This window comes from Pipra filicauda, unplaced genomic scaffold (genome assembly GCF_003945595.2).
Source record: "Pipra filicauda isolate LSUMZ 115617 unplaced genomic scaffold, ASM394559v2 scaffold188_size1440453_pilon, whole genome shotgun sequence".
Lineage (NCBI taxonomy): Eukaryota > Metazoa > Chordata > Aves > Passeriformes > Pipridae > Pipra > Pipra filicauda.
The window spans coordinates 246208-265410 of NW_024104296.1; the positions used below are offsets into that span (position 1 = coordinate 246208).

The 19203-nt window shown below is 42.7% G+C and overlaps 1 protein-coding gene across 1 annotated transcript; it reads left to right on the forward strand.

Moving 5' to 3' along the window:
* The first annotated feature begins 368 nt into the window (after window positions 1-368).
* NDUFA9 (NADH:ubiquinone oxidoreductase subunit A9) lies at window positions 369-18094 on the forward strand. The gene is made up of 11 exons (XM_027715342.2): window positions 369-459; window positions 3244-3414; window positions 4256-4353; window positions 6988-7079; window positions 9650-9791; window positions 10663-10765; window positions 11477-11544; window positions 11679-11755; window positions 14069-14164; window positions 16066-16132; window positions 17818-18094. The coding sequence occupies exons 1-11, from the start codon at window positions 381-383 to the stop codon at window positions 17983-17985; spliced, it is 1161 nt and encodes a 386-aa protein (XP_027571143.1). The 5' UTR covers window positions 369-380; the 3' UTR covers window positions 17986-18094.
* The last annotated feature ends 1109 nt before the right edge of the window (window positions 18095-19203 follow it).

Genomic DNA, 19203 nt, shown 5'->3' on the forward strand with positions numbered 1-19203 from the left:
TGGTCCGGTTGTCACGGCGGTGTTCGCTCGCAGGTTGCTCTCGGTGACCTCACAGCTTTCTCCCAGCCCAATTAATTCCGTAATTCAGGGTCCCCCCGGTCCCGGGTCCCCCCGGTCCCGGGTCCCCCCGGTCCCGGGTCCCCCCGGTCCCGGGTCCCCCCGGTCCCGGGTCCCCCCGGTCCCGGGTCCCCCCGGTCCCGGGTCCCCCCGGTCCCGGGTCCCCCCGGTCCCCGGTCCCCCCGGTCCCGGGTCCCCCCGGTCCCGGGTCCCCCCGGTCCCGGGTCCCCCCGGTCCCGGGTCCCCCCGGTCCCGGGTCCCCCCGGTCCCGGGTCCCCCCGGTCCCCGTCCAGCGCAGCCGCAGTGAGGCCGCGGCCCCGCGCATGCGCCGCCTGGCCCGGGGAAGGCACAAGATGGCGGCCGCGACTCGCTGCGCCCGCGGGCTGTGGCTGCCAAGGGCAGGTGAGTGTCAGCGCGGGGCACCGCTCCCGCCGGGAAACACACTGTCCTGGGGCCTCCGGCCGAGCCGGGGGGGTGCCCAGGATGTCCTTCTGGGCGTCGGGGAGTGCTCAGCCTGCGGAGAAGCGCTGGGTGAGGGAGCTCGCAGGGCAGCGGCTGGAGAGCAGCTGGCGAAAATGACATTTTCTAGGGCAGAAGTGATCGGGTTTCTGCCTCCCTTCTGCTCAGGGACGTGGGATTTGGAGCCCGAAGGGCCGCCAGGGGTGGGCTCAGGCTGTAACCATTGTTGTCGCGCTGGGACTGTCACTGCTCTTTTTTTTTTGCATTCCTTTTGCCGTTTCTTAGGTGACTTTGACCTTTTTGCCGTGATTTATAGTAACGTTCGTCTACCAATATTATATTTAAAGCTTGTGTTTGGGCCTTTACGGCCAGAAGAGAGAGTCGGTCTTTGTTTAGGTTGGTTCCGCGCACGCTCCTGTGTTGGGTGAGGTGGGAGGTGACAGGCAGGTTTTGCTTGGTTGGTAAAAGTAAGGGAGGGATTTAAGAAACTTTTAATGGGAGCTGTGGGTTTTTACTGTGTGTTTATACTTAAGTGGCTGTCAAACTGCCTTTCGGGACAAAATCGGAGATGTAGGATCTTCTCCTGGTTTGTAAGGTATGGAGAGGATAGGGATAGACAAACTTTTGGGTGGAGAAAAAGATGATTCGAGTTTACCGTGGATATTTGAGGTTTAATTCACAGAACCACGGCATGGTTTGGGTTGGAAGGGGCCTTAAAGATCATCTCGTTCCAACCTCCTGCCATGGGCAGGACACCTTTCACTATCCCAGGTTGCTCCAAGGCCCTGTCCAACCTGGCCTTGGACACTTCCAGGGATGGGGCAGCCACAGCTTCTCTCGGCGACAGAATTTGTAGTGAATATAGTAGTGGTTGGGCATATGGCCATAGATGATGATAATTTATGGCCCATATTGCAGGCAGATTTATGGAACAAGAAAAGATGTTCATTACTAAATTCCTTATAGTGCAAGGCAAGCAACAACAGGTGTACACGCAAAGGTGGGAGAACACAAAACAGTAATTATTTGTTAATATACCAGTGATAGCATTATGAAGAGCCTGTCACCAATAATTTTTGCAGAAATAGCAGCAAAAAAGCCAACAAAATAGTTGAAAGATACGCATTTGTATTTATTTTTAACCTTTCACATCGTTCTTACGGGTTGATCTGTTTAATAGTAATGTTTTTTCAGCAGGTGCTCACAGTGGACTGAAATCTTGTTACATTTAGGTATTGTGTTGTAAGGCCTGAAATGTTTTCCTATCTAAAAGTAACAGAAGTAATTTTAATATTATGAGTATCAGTATATGTGTATTTTTTTTAGTAAACTTTTAGAAAGAAAAGTGCATATGAACAAAGCATTGGGGAGTGTGACTTGTCAAGCTTTCTCTTCACCACTTCAGCATATCACCTAGCTTTTTTTTTTTTTTTTTTTTTTTTTTTTAAATACTTGAAGGAATCCTGCTGATTATAAAGAACCCAGGCATTTTTCTATGAGTCTGCATTTCCTAGAAAATAAATTAAATTACAAGCCCCTTGTTACTAGAACACCACAAGGTAACAAGATCCCTCAGTGGGATCCTTTATACTTGTACCAAGCTTGGGTAAGGACACTGGGAGTGTCTTCCTTTTTTTTTCAAAGTCTCAAGGTCTCTGTTTCAGTAGTGGAAAGGCCCTGTATATCTGCTCCTTAAAGACAGAATCCATGCCCAGTTTACACTTGGGCCTATTTTGTAGGAAAGGTGCTTTTTAGGAAGTCATATTATCTGCTTTAAGTAGGTGTAAGACAAAATATCTTATTTTGTCCTGTTTCTATCAACCAGTTATGAAGCATAGTTTCTAGGCGTAGTTTACCAATTTGAAAAGTACAAGTGTATGTGTTATTGGTTTATTTACTGTCAAACTGTCTTTCAGGACAAAATTGGAGATGTGGTATCTTTTTCCAGTTTGTGGGGTATGAAGAGAATAGGGTTAGACAAACTTTTGGGTAGAGAAAAACCTCCTTCAGGCACTGAGATCTTGCTGGATTTTCTGATTTGAATTCTGTCAGCTGATGTAACAATATAATTTATATCTAAACATTCCCTATTCTTTTGATCTTCTTAACATCAGGGCTGCAATGTCAGTGCCACTGTGTAACTGGTAATACCTGGTCACATATAACCTAATTCAGTGTACAAGTACCATTTGTGTTGTTTTTCCCTAATGCATCTGTTGTTCTGATATCAAATACTCATTTTCATTGCGATTTTTGCTACTTAGATTTACACAGAGAACATTAAACTTGCTTATTCTTGTCCAGAAAACGCTTATGTCCCTGACTTAATAAAGGTTGGGAAGTGATTTACTGGGTTTCTGTTGTATCCCCAAGGTGGTTTTCCAGCAGCAGCTCTTACAGTCATATGTCTGCCTTGTGTTTATGCAGCTTGTGTTTCATCTGTCCCTTTCTTTTTATGAGCATGGACATGCAGTAGCACTAAACACTTCAAATTTCAAAAATCTTCTCTGTTTTGGCTAATTTGGTTGGAGGGAACATGTTCCTTCCTTCCAGACTCTCTACTTGTCAATTTATCATCAAACCATCGACTGGTTTGGGTTGGCAGGGACCTTAAAGATCATCTAATTCCAACCCCATAGTGGATCTGTAATGAGAAAAATAGCATAAGCTGTAAGTTAGCAGTGTCAAATGCCAGTTAATGTCACACACTCCCGTTCTGTGTTGCAGGGCCTGGGATTTCTGTCCTGGCTGGAGCCCCCTCCGTGCTGCAGCAGCACCGCCACGTCCATCACGCCGTGATCCCTCATGGAAGGAGCGGACGATCCTCTGTCAGTGGCATCGTGGCCACTGTCTTTGGGGCCACAGGTTTCCTGGGAAGATATGTTGTCAACCGTTTAGGTGATGTACTGGGAGTGCTAATTAAAAAAAACCCACATAAAAACTGTTTAAGGAAACTGATTTTCCTTCAGGTTGCAGGGGGATCTAGAAACCTCTGGCATTTCGGGTCTTACAGGTGTTCTGCACGATGCTTTCGTAGTGTTTGGTCTCCTAAAAAGCCAGGATGTGGCAATTAGTAAAATTTGTTTTATGGTTTTAATTAATTAAATAGTTTTAATCTAGGATATTTCAGAGCTTTTAAAGATTAGGGTCATTGAAATAAGTCATACTCCTTCAAGTATTGCTCTTCAGCCTGTAGACTGAAAATCTGAGGATACAGCACATATTTGATTCTTCTGGTTTTAGCTTTATTAGGACATTTCACTAAAATATTTGCAGGCATTTGGTTAGAATTCTTTAAAATTGCCCTTTTGTATTTTAAGTTTCAGAAAATAGCCTTTGCTTTTTTTTTTTCCCTCCCTTCTCCCTTTCATGCAACTTAAAAAAATGTAAATATCCTTGTGTGTGATACACTTTTAGGTATTTTACTATGTTTATGGGACACACCGTTGTTTTTTGTTGTTGTTTTTTAGCAAGCTTCTGTATTCTGTCTTACAAGCCTAAATACTCAAAAAACCCAAAAAATCTTGTTTAAGAATTCCAAATATCTAGGTTCAAAGACTCGCCTCTATTCTACTTTTAGCTTTGCAGACAAGTATCCAAGACACCTTTATCTAATGTTGTTCTTTAATACCGGGGGAAAAAAAAAAAGAAGCTTTGTTTATTTAGAAGTTCATCTACTTAAAGTGATGTGTTTGCTTGAGATAAATGAAACTTTTGGGTCTTTTTTTTGGGCTCTTAGGTCGAATTGGCTCTCAGGTGATCATCCCCTATCGCTGTGATCAGTATGACCTCATGTACCTGCGGCCCATGGGGGACCTGGGGCAGCTCCTCTTCCTTGTAAGTCCCTTGCTCTGGCTTTAGATCTGTCTTTAGATCAAACACAAACTCATTGCTCTACAAAGCAAGCTGTTAATCATTCTCAGAGACACAACTCCAAATGGGAATCATAGAATCATAGAATCAGTTGGGTTGGAAAAGACCTCCGAGATCATCGAGTCCAACCCTTGGTCCAAATCCAGTCCATTTACTAGATCATGGCACTCAGTGACACGTCCAATCTGCGTTTAAAAATCTCCAGGGATGGTGAATCCACCACCTCTCTGGGCAGCCCATTCCAATGCCTGATTACTCTCTCTGTAAAGAATTTTCTCCTGATATCCAACTTAAATTTCCCCTGGCGGAGCTTAAGCCCGTGCCCCCTTGTCCTATTGCTGCGTGCCTGAGAGAAGAGACCAACCCCCACCTGGCTAGAACTTCCCTTCAGGTAGTTATAGACGGTGATGAGGTCACCTCTGAGCCTCCTCTTCTCCAGGCTAAACAACCCAAGCTCCCTCAGCCTCTCCCCATAGGACTTATGCTCCAGTCCCTTCACCAGCCTTGTTGCTCTTCTCTGGACCCGCTCCAGCACCTCAATATCCTTTCTGAACTGAGGGGCCCAGAACTGAACACAATACTCAAGGTGTGGCCTCACCAACGCAGAGTACAGGGGAAGGATCACTTCCCTGGTCCTGCTGGCCACGCTATTTTTGATATAGGACAAGATCCCATTGGCCTTCTTGGCCACCTGGGCACACTGTTGGCTCATGTTGAGCTTCCTGTCAATTAGTACCCCCAGGTCCCTTTCTGCCTGGCTGCTTTCCAGCCACTCTGTGCCCAGCCTGTAGCGCTGCAGGGGGTTGTTGTGGCCAAAGTGCAGGACCCGGCACTTGGCTTTATTGAACTTCCTCCCATTGGAATCAGCCCATCTCTCAAGTCTATCCAGATCCCTCTGCAGAGCCCTCCTGCCTTCCAGCAGGTCGACACTCCCTCCCAATTTGGTGTCATCAGCAAATTTGCTGATGATGGACTCAATCCCCTCATCTAAATCATCAATAAAGATATTAAACAGGACTGGACCCAACACAGACCCCTGGGGAACACCACTGGTGACCGGCCGCCAGCTGGATGCAGCTCCATTCACCAGGACTCTCTGGGCCCGACCCTCCAGCCAGCTCCTAATCCAGGAGAGGGTACACTTGTCCAAGCCATGGGCTACCAGCTTTTCCAGGAGTATATTATGGGAGACAGTGTCAAAGGCCTTGCTGAAGTCTAGATAGACCACATCCACAGCCTTCCCCTCATCCACCAGTTGGGTCACCTGATCGTAAAAAGAGATCAGGTTGGTCAGACAGGACCTGCCCCTCCTAAACCCGTGCTGGCTGGGTCTAATCCCTTGTCCATCCTGAAGGTGCTGTGTGATTGCACTCAGGCTGATCTGCTCCATAACCCTGCCAGGCACCGAGGTCAGGCTGACAGGCCTGTAGTTGCCAGGGTCCTGCTTGCAGCCTTTTTTGTGGATTGGGGTGACATTCGCCAACTTCCAATCATCTGGGACCTTCCCAGAGAGCCAGGACTGTTGGAAGATGATGGAGAGCGGTTTGGCAAGCTCTTCTGCCAGCTCCCTCATCACCCTGGGATGGATCCCCTCTGGTCCCATAGACTTGTTAGGATCCAGCTGGCTCAGTAAGTTGCTAACTACATCCTCCTGGAATACAGGAGGGCTATTCAGCTCTCTGTCTCTGTCTATCTGCTCTAGAGGCCAGTTGTTCTGAGGGCCACCTGTCTTACTGCTAAAAACTGAGGCAAAGTAGGTGTTAAGTACCTCAGCCTTCTCCTTATCTTTGTTCACTATATTTCCCTCCAAGTCCAACAGAGAATTGAGGTTTTCCTTGCCCCTTCTTTTGCTATTAATGTATTTATAAAAGGACTTTTTGTTATCCCTAACTGAATTAGCCAAATTAACTTCAAATTCCACTTTCTTTCCCTAATTTTTTTCCTGCATGACCTAGCTCTCTTCGTAAATTCTTCATAAGTAGCCAGCCCTTTTTTCCACAGTCTGTAAACTTTCTTTTTATCCCTGATTTCTTTCAGAACCTCCCTATTTAACCAAGCCGGCCGTCTTCCCCTCCGGCTGGCCTTTCTGCACACTGGAATAGCCTGTTCCTGTGCGCTCAAAATTGCCTGTTTGAAGCATGTCCATCCCTCCTGGACCCCCTTGCCTTTAAGGGTTGTTTCCCAGGGTATGCCCTGACTTAGTTTTTTGAATAGGCCAAAATCTGCCCTCCGGAAGTCCAGAGTAGAAGTTTTAATGATGGCTCTCCTTACATCCCTGAGGATTGAAAATTCTATTATTTCGTGGTCACTATGCCCTAGGCGGCCTCCAACCACTACATCATCCACCAACCCCTCTCTGTTTGTAAACAGTAGGTCTAGTGGGGCCTTACCCCTGGTAGGCTCATTTACCAGTTGATGAAGGAAATTATCCTCTATACACTCCAGGAACCTCCTTGACTGCCTCTTCTCTGCAGTATGAAGCTCCCAGCAGATATCTGGCAGGTTAAAGTCACCCATGAATGGTGTGAAAGAGCTTTCTCTGATGGTGCCTGTTTACACATTATCTCGTCTTTCTCCCGTTTGATGCTCTGGTTGCAGGAGTGGGACTGTAGGGACAAAGACTCCATCCGAAGGGCTGTGGAACACAGCAATGTGGTCATTAATCTTGTTGGAAAGGAGTGGGAAACAAGGTAATTTGCCTTTTTTTTTTTCCTATATTGGTAGGTTTGCACCAGGTGTTGGATGTTGTAGCCATGTTTTTACATGGCTAGCATGTGTGTGCAGTGATGCTTTCACTGTTCTTGGCTTCTACAAAAAGACAAAGCCAAAACTGTGCATATAAAATTTCTTCTGTTTCTTTAAATGATTACCTAGAACCCTGGTTATGATGCACTCTGGAAAAGGGCATTCTTTCTATCATTTTCCAGCTTCTGTCAGGAAGATCAGTGTGCTACTTTCCCACACCTCACAGATGTTCCCTGAGTGCCTTCCTACAGATGACACAGGCTCACCAGTTTCTTATATTTACAGTGTATTTATATGACATTTATATTTATATTTACATTATATTGGTATTTACATTATTACAGAAGTGAGATTTTGTCCTTTCACTTGGGCATAGTGATGAGTTGTATCCTACTAGACTAAGCTCTGATCAAGCTTTTCCTACTCTCTGGAAATGTTAATATACAGGAATAGCTAATGGAGACTCCCTAGGATTATGATTATTGACATCATTCCTTGATAGAATTTTGGCACAGACAATATTAGCTACAGAAGTATTTTTTAATGATAGATAAGAATAGTTCCTTTTTGAAATCCATTAAAAAATTCCCATATTTTTTTAAAGTTAAGAATACTTGTAATAGCCTCTTTTTTTTTTTTGTATGCATGCAATTTTGTCCACTTTATTTAAAGCCTTGTGCAGAACTGCCAGACAAAAACCTAATTGTGTGATTTGCCTTTATGGGGTATGTAATTTTGCTGTCCTGGTAAACAAATGCAGATATCAGTTTCATCTGTGTTTCAAACCTAATGCCTCTGTTGCTCTTTTTTTTATCAACAACCATTTGATGTTCAAAATGTAAAATCAGTAGGTAAATTGTATTAATAGGTCGGAAGTAGTAGTCTCAAATGGTATAATTATTTTTCCTGGAATAGAGATCAAATACTTATTCCTGTCAAAACAGAAGAAATTTCTTTAATGTGGGAGTGAGAGGAAAAACCAAAGTCTGTACAGTTTGTACAAGGACAATGTAATCTCTGTTTGTCTCTGATATGTATTTCATGGCTACTTCCCCACTCAAAATTTCGGGATTTGTGTAAAAAGTATGATTTGAGTAAAGGAGGGTTTCTTTTTTAGTGAAGGGAAGTGTGAGGACAGCACCACGAAGTTTTATTCTAGTTGAAAACCCCTCAAACCTCAAGCTGTCCTCTGGACAGTTTCAACAGATTCAAACAGACAAGTCTTGGTACAAGTTAAAGACTTTTGGACATTACACATCTTACCACTGCGTTGCACAAGTATTTTTGTCACATATTTTATACCTGTTGGTGTCAGTGGTGGTGCTGAAACCGTGAGATAAAATTCTGTGGTCTGTTAAACACAAGGTCAGACTAACCACTGTAGTCATCCCAAAGTCTCTGAAAAACTTGGGCAGGAAGGAAAAAAAAAGATTAGATTTAGAGATCAGTCAAAATAAGGAAAGCCTGCCATGAAATACTTTCCTCCCTGCCTCGTATTCATGTACAGACTCATCTGTGTGTGCCATGTTGTTTGAAACTCCATAGTTACAGGAGGGATGTTGTTTGTTCTTGTGTGTTTCTAAATCTATTTTTGTGAGTAGAACAGAAGTGATGGTTCCCAGGATCAGATTAGTTATTGAAGGGTCAAAAATAACTTCTTATTTTGAAGAGTTTCTTTGGAGTACAGTGGGATCTGAAGAGCTGTGGGAGTAGATAAGGACAGAGGGAGAGAGTTTGGATAAGATGTTTGTTACCCAAAGCAAATGGACAAGATTGAGGGGTGCTTACAAGGATAATATAAAGATGTGAGAGACCAGTTCTCTTTCTAGAAGTCTTGGGATAGTTGCAAAGAATTGCCAGCCTATAGTGTCAGTTCTGCTTGGAGACAGAGCTTCTGTGTTGTTCTTGATCAGATGCCAAACTAGTTTACAGTTTAACCCCCTAATATAGGCCCCTTGTTAGGGCTCCTCTGAAATGGCTCTAAATGCTCTGACAGTTTGATTATTTTTTTTTTTTCCATTTGCATGAGCACCTCTGTGATTTTTGGTTTGTTTCTGTCCACTTCCCCAATGCCAGGCATCTGCCCTGACTTGCACTGCTCAGAATTCTTGAGCTCCTTTGTAATGAAAATAAGTTCATCAAATCAAGTCAAATTTTGAACAGGTTTTGTAAATACACAGCTTTGCTCAGAGCTCAAGATGCAGCAGGGCTTCTCTTAATAAAAATAACCTGTTTTCACTTAGGCAGAGTTTTCTATTTTTTGCTGACAAGTAGGCAAGAGGATTTTTCTTGCTGATTTAACATGTGAAAAACAGAGAATCTGTAATTCACTTGCCTCTGATTTTTATTATATGAAGAGTTCCTCATGAAAGGAAACTTAATCTGTAAGAAAGAGCATCAAGATAGGTTTTTGAAATACATTCAAGTAATACCTAGTGATTGCTTTTCTCCCTGGTTGGCAGGCAGCCAGGGTTGGTTGGTCTTAAAGTAAAATTTGGGTTTTGCCTTGTTTTAGAAACTTCAAATTTGAAGATGAATTTGTAAATATTCCTCAAACTATTGCACAGATAAGTAGGGAAGCTGGTGTGGAAAAGCTCATTCACATTTCTCACCTGAATGCCAACCTGAAGAGTCCTTCCAAGTACCTCAGGAGCAAAGTAAGTCTGGAATCCTTTTGCATATATTTTCTGAGAGCCTACTTTTTTAAAAATTATTTATTTTATTTTGTTTGTTTCCCCAACTGGATCTGTTTGAAGGAAATCAGTGTGTGAATTTACTATGGAATGTTTTCTGCAGCTGAGACATTTTTGAGGTACTTTACTTACCTGGAGCTTGAAATCTTCCTTAGTGCTCCATGTGCTCTGAAGGGAAATAGATGTTGTATTCCTGAAAACTCTTTCTTTTACCCTTGAATATCTTTGCATCTAAAATCACTGTCATTAAGAAAGAAGAACTGAGTCGACAGTTTGGGATCTGATATCAGCCCTAACATCTAAGGCTGGAATGACCTAGTAAGTAGTTGATGCCAAAATGAATGTTGCAAAAACAGATGAGTATCTGGTATGAGCCCTTGGAGTGGGATTGTTACCTGCTCTTGTACAAAAAAAAAATCTGTGTTTGCTATCCTATAATTTTTTTCCTTATTAGGAGCTATAATTTTCTATTACTGATTTTTTTTTTCTTTTTTAATACAGCTATTGTCAATTTTTCAGCTATTTTTGTTTTGTTTGGTCTCACTGTACTTTGCATTATCTTTAGTATGAATCTATTTATTTATTTAGGCTTCTTTTTGAACTTGTCCCTTTAAATTTGTGTCACTTCACTAGTGAGACTGCATTTTATCTCAAGCAGAAGAAATGATCTGTGGGATTTTTGGGGGCTTTTGGAGTGTAACATCTCAAATGGCTTAGATACAGGCAGCTTTTGTCCTTCTGATGGTGTCATTTCTTTCAGTTCTGTAGTCAGACATCCACTTCTGGTTTGTTCAGAGTGGATCTAATGAATGTGTTCACTTTAATTGAATGCTAGGCTGTTGGAGAGAAGGTAGTGAGGGAAGAATTTCCAGATGCCATCATTTTGAAGCCCTCAGAGATGTTTGGGAGAGAAGACCGATTTCTCAATCATTATGCAAGTATGTGCTCTTGAAGTAATAAACCCCTGTGTGAGCTGTATAACTGTCTGTAGAGAACAGAGGAAAAGGGGGAATTGCTTCTGAAAAGCAGGTGTGTTTTTATCAGAAATGTACTTTGTTACTGAATGTCAGTAGTGGGAAACACAGAAACATCGTGAATTATCTCTTGACTGAATTCTTTCTGAGTCTAGTTAGACTTTGCTCTTTGATTTTATTTTTTTTTAATTATTTTATTTTGAGGGAAGATGTGTACTGTTGTGTTGTTATTTTTTTTTTTTTTAATTTAGATTATTCTCAGCTCATCTGAACCCTCAAAGTAGTTTATACCCTGAAAGGAGTTTGTCAAGTTGGTAATGCTCAAATATGAAAATCAACCTGAGTCGTTCTGGGCTCAGAAGCAACAATAATATCTGATGTATGAGCAACAAATTGCTGCACAGGATAGAGTGGAACCTGTTTTTCTGTCTTTCGAAGTTGAGATATCTCTGAACCACTCTAAACAGTAAATACAGCCTTCCCCTCCTTGTTTATAAGAAAACTGTGTGTGGAAAACAATGCTACTGGAATTGGATGGGAATTGTTTCCAATTCTGTTTTTTTTTTTTTAAAGTTAAGTCAGTTTTCAGAAGAGTTCCACACTCAGTATGTTGTAAAGTGTCTTGGTTGTTTGCTTCCTGAAAGGATTCACAGATTTTCTCCCTCTTTCTGGCAGACATGCGCTGGTTTGGTGGCGTGCCTCTCATTGCTCTGGGCAAAAAAACAGTGAAACAACCAGTATATGTAAGTTTTCAATAAAACAAACAGTCCCAAATCCTCTCTGGGTGGATTGGGTACATGTAAATAATTTTTGAAACATTAGTATGTGCATATATTCCTGTTTTCTGTTGGTAACGGTGTGAATTTGTTCCTCACAGGTGGTTGATGTAGCAAAGGCAATTATTAATGCAATTAAGAATCCTGATGCAAAAGGAAAAACATATGCCTTGGCCGGGTAGGTCACTTTTCTGATTCTAATTAACTGAAGTACTTCTTTTTGGTGTCATTTTTTGGCATGCTGCACAGTACATTTAATTTCTCCATCCATGCACACAGTTTGAGCTGCAATAAATTCCACCTCCTTTTTGGGAGGAAAAATGACTCGAGCTGTTACTGTGAGTACTCTGAAAATCCCAGTTTGGGCCCCATTGCATTTCATGTTCTGTGTGTGCACACAGAGGAATAGGCATCTTGGGAAGCATGCTGGACAACATAGATTTGGAGAAAATTCTGGTAAAGCTGTGTGGAAAACACCTGGAATTAGAATAGTTAGAGGCAGTGGTTCTCCTGTTAAAGGCAGGGGGTTTACAGGTTGCCCAGAGAAGCTGTGGATGCCCCTTCCTTGGAAGTGTCCAGGGCCAGGTTGGATGGGGCTCTGAGCAACCTGGGCTAGTGGAAGGTGTCCCTGCCCATGGCAGGGGGTTGGAATGAGATGATCTTTAAGGTCCCTTCTAACCCAAACCATTCTGTGAGTCTATGATCTCTTGGAATATTTTGTGTACAGAAGCTCCAAGTCACAATGGGTCATTGGGAATAAACTGTGGCAAATGGAAGATAATGGGTCCATGTTTGATCCTATAACACAGCACTGGAACTGGTCTCATTCCAATATGTGGTAAAAGGAACATCAGATTCATTGGTAAAGAAAACAGTTGCTAATTAAGATATAAATGATGCTGAACAGCTTTCTTTTTTTTGTATTGCATGCACATCTCTCTCTCCCCCTCCTACCTACCAAAAATGTGCATCATATCTGGATTTTGCAAAGATACTAGGATTAAATCTGAGGTTAAATTGGTTTTTCCCTGCTCATTTTGTGAGACTTGCAGTGATGAAATCTTTATTCCCATGATCCAAAGATTATTGTCTGTTTGGCTCTTACTCATGTCGTGCCAGTTTGTTCTGTGCTTTAACTGAGCTACTGAGGAAGTTGTTGTCCTGGCACGTGCCCTGGAACAGGCAGCAAGTGGGTCTTCAACTCCCTTTGGAATATGCTGAGGGACTTCTGCTCCAAAACTAGTAAAGTGAGAGAAAGAAGCTAACAGTAGTCTGAAAGAACTAACAACAGCAACAATAATCAAGTAACCTGAGGTTGCTTTAGAAGCTGCTTTAGAAGTTGTATTGTTAATGTTTGATAATTTGTCAAGAAAAAATCCTTTAGTGTAACTTTGTAAGTGCAGATATCTCTCAGGTTCTATAATCCAGCAATCTGGATGAAGTTCGTAAGGAAATTTGAGTGTAGAATTCTTTGAATTCTCCCAGATATGCTGCCCTACCTTGAAGTATATCCATTAGAATATTTAATTTCCTTTTGCAAGCTAAAGTAGTAGTAATTTGGGATTCTTTTTCTTTTTCCCAGCATTTATCAACAGTTTTTGATTGTGGTTATTTTTCTGAAGAACGTGTCAATTGAAGGCTGAGTTTTCATGCAACCTCAGGCCTTGATATCTTGTGTGACCTTGGGCCTATCAGAGTGGAATACCAGCAAATTGCCTTGAAAGCCAAGGGAGATACCTGATGGCTCAGTTTGGAGGCATCTATAAAAATCGAGTATAAAATGCCAAGTCAAAGTCTGAACAAGAAAGGAATGGGAATTCCCAATGGTATATGTTTCTCTCAAACTACTGCAGGTGTGCAGGAGACTGGCTGCTTCCTTCTCTCCATACTGAGAGAGAGAGAGAATGCATTTTTTTGGGAAAATTTATCTTGGCTTCTTCCTCGTGCTTTTGGAGAGAACAGTATATTCTTAGTCGTGCAAAGGCAAGGGAATCAATTTCCCTGCAGCCATTTGCTACCAAAGATGGGATGTGTTGTTAATAAACCATCCTTAATTTTCCGTTTGCCTTCTGGCTTCCTTCTATTACAGGCTGCAAAATTATCCCAGCACTGGAAGTCCTGTGTTCAGAATTTGAGTCAGCACGGAGGGAGCACGTTAAAGGTGTGCTTTAAAAGCACCCAGAATCCGCTTTATCCAGTATGATTGTGGTGGACTGGCCTTGGCTAGCAGCCAGATTCCCCACAGTGCCTTTCTGCTGCTTCCTCATCTCTATACTTTTCCCCAGCTCCTTCCACAGGCTGGAGTCCTCCAGGAGAAACCTGCTCCACCGTGGGCTCCCCATGAGCCGCAGGGTGGACAAATCATTTGGATTGAAAAAAAACAGGCCCTTGGGGCTGGAAGGCTTTAACATTTTTTGTCGCCTGGTGCCAGTATTTAAGTATATTGAAGCACACCTGACTCACCTGTAATGTTTGTTGCTTCTTCCCTCAGCCCTCACCGGTACCTCCTGTACGACATGGTCGAGTACATCTACGCAACTTCCTATCGAGCCTTCATTCCCTACCCGCTCCCACGTCCTCTCTACCAGTAAGTGGGACCCTAATAAGGCTGAGGGAGCTGGGGCTGTTCAGCCTCCAGAGGAGACACTGAGAGGGGACCTCATCCATGTGTGTCAGTGTCTGCAGGGAGGGGGCAGAGGATGGACCAGGCTCTGCTCGGGGGTGCCCAGCAATGGCACAAGAGGCCATGGGCAGGAACTGATGCCCAGGAAGTTCCAGCTGGACATGAGGAAGAACTTCTTTGCTGTGCAGTGACCGAGCACTGAACAGATTGCCCAGAGAGGGTGTGGAGTCTCCCTCCCTGGGGATATTCCAGAAACATCTGGATGCAATCCTGTGTCATGTGCTCTGGGATGACCCTGCTTGAGCTGGTGCCCCACTGTGGTCCCTTCCAACCTTACACATCCTGTCATTCTATGATTCAGTAAGAAACTGGGGCTCTGGGAGGCAACACAGAAGCATAAATACCTGTTGCATTGGTTATTTGCTCTGGCCAGTTGTTATTTAACATGGATGACAGAAACTGGCTTTTGTATTGATTTGGGCCAGTGTTAGAGGTAAGTTCATACTGAGACCTTGGCCTCAGTATGAATTTGAGCAGTGTGGTTGTGAGCAAGCATTTCTTTGTCTATGATATGAGGACAGTAACATCTTTAAAAGATGGTAATAGATGGGAGATAAAAAGGGAAAGGTGTAGCATCACTTCAGCTGACCACAGTGGGCTGTTTGCATGCTCTGAGCTGGTTTTGCAGCTGTATGTGCACTGAGTATATTACTAGTGCATGGAAAAGTGCAGTGTAAATCTGAGCCTGGGCGTGATCCTTAAGGAATAATCACATCCTTTCGAAGAGCACCTCAATAATAAAAGCCATTTCAGAAGCAGTGCTCAGCATGGTTGAGATGTGTTCATGTTTGGGGTGGTTGTCCTCCTTACTCTTAGTACAATGCCAATTAATAAGCTAAAGCAGTCACCAGTGTTGGAGCCCTCCTACCAGTCTGCCAGTAGGACTCACCACTGGGTCCATGGAACTGCTGATGGATAATAGAACATCTTAAACTGTGGTGACTGTTTCTGTGTTGCATGTAAGAGGCATGAGGTTAACATGGCTCAGCTGACACAGAGCAGCTTGTTAAAAAGGTGCTTATTAGTTTATTCACATCTGCTGCAGTCCATATTACACTTCTTTACTTATGGGCTAAACTAAGTGGTATTTCATATTTTTGAGAGAAGACTGAGTCTAAAAGGCAGATAAGCCTAGTTCTGTTTACGTGCAATAACTTAGTAAATCCTAGTCTGCCAGGTGGGCACTTCAGTAAGAAGTTGGTCTTGAGACACTGAGCAAGAGCTGTAGCCTTATTTTCTTTGCCAGATTTTCTTTGTTTCAGGGGAAGCTTCATATCTGAAAAGTGCAAATGTACTAATCCTCATCCTTTTTATAGATTGCTCCAGATTCCATCAGCTTGTTTCTAGGGCTGAATAACTCATTTAGTTGTCAGCAAGTGTGTTTTTTCATGGAGGCACTGAAGGAAACTTGGTGACTAATTGGATTACTGCCCACACCACTGGGGACCAGAGTTTGGATGAAAGGCCAGGGGCAGGACTTGAATGCCTCTGATGTGTGGGGAATTGGATGTGGGGGTTTAATTTCCTCACCCACTAACACTCATTTTTACTTCTAGATATTTGCTTCTCCATTCCCTTTCACAGTAAAATAATAGAATACTCTCTAATTCAGTAGCAAACAGTTAAAGTTACCAGAAACACAACTAAGAACTTGGTGGCTGGTGCTTTAATGAATTCATAGCTTGCAAGAACAGCTACAGAACAAGCTCTTGCTCACTGTTATGTGTGAAATATTTTTACCAGTTCATTTTCTTCTGTGCACGTGAATAATGACTGTACTTTTGCAATACTCTTTCTGTTTACAGTTTTGTTGCAAGATTCTTTGAGATGAATCCATTTGAACCGTGGACAACACGGGACAAAGTGGACAGGGTAAGTGTGTGGGACAACCCCCAAATCCTTCTTGGGAAACGTTTCATTTTGTATTTGTGACTTGCACTTGTAGGTTCGAATTCAAGGAGTGCTGAAATGTTTGTACATCAGGTGGTGTAGCAATTCAGTCAGTTCAGTGGCCAGAATTTGGGTATAAAGAATTCTCTCAGACTGTGTGGATGGTACAGAAATGGATATTTTAAAAAATGTCTTAAGTGTAAAAAGTGGTCAAGGCTGCCTGTTTCACTGTGTCCCTGCCCCCTTCCCCAAAAACACATGCTATTGAAAATAGCAAAGCCAAAGGAGAGATACTCCCCACTCTCTTAGGTCCATTTATGTACCTCTAGGTGCATTAAAGTCACTTATATCATCCAGATAATGGTGTTTTTAACAACTGAAGTTGAACTGACAACTCTGGATACAGCCCAAATTCTCACTTAACATTAGAGTGTATTTCTCATGAAAATGTTGCAGCTTCATGTTTATTCCTGTCTTCTCAGTTTGTTTCACTGGGGGTGGAGAAGTAACTTGGAGAAAAACAACTGCAAGCAAGGAAAAAGTAGGATTTAGCAAGTATTAATGTCAAAACTTGGCGTATGTGTAGGCTAGCAAAGATAATCATGTACAGTCCCTAAGCTTGCTGCTCTCTGAGGGGGGAGGGACTCTCCCAACTATTTTTCAGAGTTGGAGTTTCAAGACCTTTTGTTGTAACACAGTATCAATAGCCTATTTTGAACAGATTATCCCCAAATTAATTTGAGACAGGATACTACTATGAATCTGGGAGAACTGAGTCCTCTACTTAGATCTGCTCACTGAATAGCTCTAAGCAGTTAATTTCTGTGTTCACATTTCTCCATCTGTAAAATAAACTGGTTTCCTGTTCTGGTTGAAAATCATTGTGAAAAACTGTAGAAAAAAGGAAGGGAGGATTTGTCCCATACTGAAGAGAATTGTTGTAATGCTATTGGCTTTATTGGCCCAGGGTATAGATGTAAGAGGGGAGTTTCTCCATGTCACTTCTGTGTCTGATTGTTCCTCTTTCCCAACTTTTCATCCTTAAATAGTCTATACAATATTACACATGGTTGACCTAAAGACCTTTCAAGGAACAACAGCATAAGAGGAATCTACATGTGCTAAGATTTAGGTGTTGCAAATGTGGTAATGAAATTAAATATGTCCCTCTTCTAAACCATGAACAAGGGACTCTGTTCTAAACCACGAGCAGAGCAAAACAACCTACCAGAGGTGACAATTCAACACACATATTCTTGACAAAGAAGAATGTACATAATTTGAGTTCAGGAGTGAACTTCCCTTGCAAGTTTGGCTTAATTTTGTGCTTGCAAGGCAGTAACCTCCCTGATAATATATGGGGAGAAAAGGAAGACGCTTTCTGCATGTCTCACTGCTGCTCAGTCCTGAATCCAAACCTGAAGCCTGAAGGGCTTTTTGCTGGTTGCAGAACACCTGTATCTCGTGTTGAGGTCACTGGTACTCAATACCTTGTGTAATTAAGCCATAGTTCTGTAGGGCCACATTGAATCTTCTCCTCTTCTCGAGGAAAAGTAGTGAGAAAAAACCAGTATGTGAATGATTGCATTGGGTGCGATGCTGTTGATTTCATCAAGTGAATTATCTTTTTTTTCTTTTTCTCCCTACCCTCCCCATTCTTGTTAAAGTTTCACACAACAGACATGAAACATCCTGACCTCCCTGGTTTTGAAGACCTGGGTATTCAACCAACACCTCTGGAGCAAAAAGCCATCGAAGTCCTGCGCCGTCACCGCGGATTCCGCTGGTTGGATGCTGAGCTGGAGGAAGCAAAGCCAAAGACACATCCCATGTGACACCTGGCAAGAAGGATACTTCACACTTCTTAAACTGCCTTTGTACGACCCAATTTATTTGGAGAACTGTGTACATACTGAGTAAAATATATTAATCATGTAAACTGTATTTCATGAGTGTTGCCTTCTCGGTTGTGGGGGACTGTTATTGCAGTGCAGATTTTCTCTTTAAAAGGTCATCAAAGCGAATTGTAGCTTAGCTGCTGAGCATTACAGCGTTTTGAAGGTTGGGATTAGAAGGAATGTGTCTTAACATTAGTCGATTTCTCCCTTGGCTCTCAAACATATCACTGAGCTTTAGCAGCGCTCAAGTGATGTGAAGAATGTTACAGTTCAGGACTGGGTTGCCTAAAACACATCCTTGCCAATAGGGATTGCTGGCACTGCCACCTATTCAGATTATAAGGTCTCAGACAGAGCCCTGGTTTTAAGTTCTTGACTCTTCTGCACCCTGAGCACAGCTCTTAAAGAAAATGCCAGCCTCCTTTCAGACAGTTGTAGAGAGCGATAAGGTCTCCCCTGAGCCTCCTTTTCTCCAGATTAAACACCCCCAGCTCCCTCAGCTGATTGCTGAAGATCAGAAATCTCTCACTCCCTGTATTGTTGCCAAACTACTGTGAAACTCCTGAGCGCAAAGTGTTTCTTAAATTTCAACAGCTTCTGCATTTTGTTCTTCCGCATCAAACCTGCTGCTGCTAATGTTTACTCTGTTAGAAAGAGATGGGCTCTTGTGATAGTGAGAGGTTTTTGATCCTGCCTTCTAAGGAAGTATTCAATTTGGCTCTTGTGGAGTGTTTATTTTTCTTTTGATAACATAAGTTTAGTGGCTTTAAAATAAATCTGGGAGTTCAAAAGCTAGGACAAACTGGAAGTGAAGTGCATGTTGTTAATAATTTAATCCTTAACTTCTATTATTTTTCTGACTGCAAGGTCTTCTCTATCAGGCCCTAACCGTAAATGAGTAATCTCATTAGCACTCGTCTAATAAGTGTGGCCCTGATCATTGCATGTTGTTCCCATCCTGCTGTGAAAACGTGTTCCTGAACTCCTTCACAAGTGCTCGTGGAGTACAGAGAGACGCAATTATCACATAGCCCTGCATGGCTGACAAGCAGTTTCCATTTTCACACGGCAGAGTGCTGCAGTAAGAGCTGCCAAAGGCAATGCTGTGATGTGAGGTGCCAATTCTGGGAATGCACCACCGTGCAGGAATTTGTT

What these genes read in the sequence shown, in the direction of transcription:
- NDUFA9 (XM_027715342.2), top strand. Translation starts at nt 381, where the DNA reads ATGCGCCGCCTGGCCCGGGGAAGGCACAAGATGGCGGCCGCGACTCGC. An exon ending in TGGGGCAGCTCCTCTTCCTT is followed by an intron (nt 4,354 to 6,987) that starts GTAAGTCCCTTG and finishes CTCTGGTTGCAG; the next exon opens with GAGTGGGACTGTAGGGACAA. An exon ending in ATTTCTCAATCATTATGCAA is followed by an intron (nt 10,766 to 11,476) that starts GTATGTGCTCTT and finishes TCTTTCTGGCAG; the next exon opens with ACATGCGCTGGTTTGGTGGC.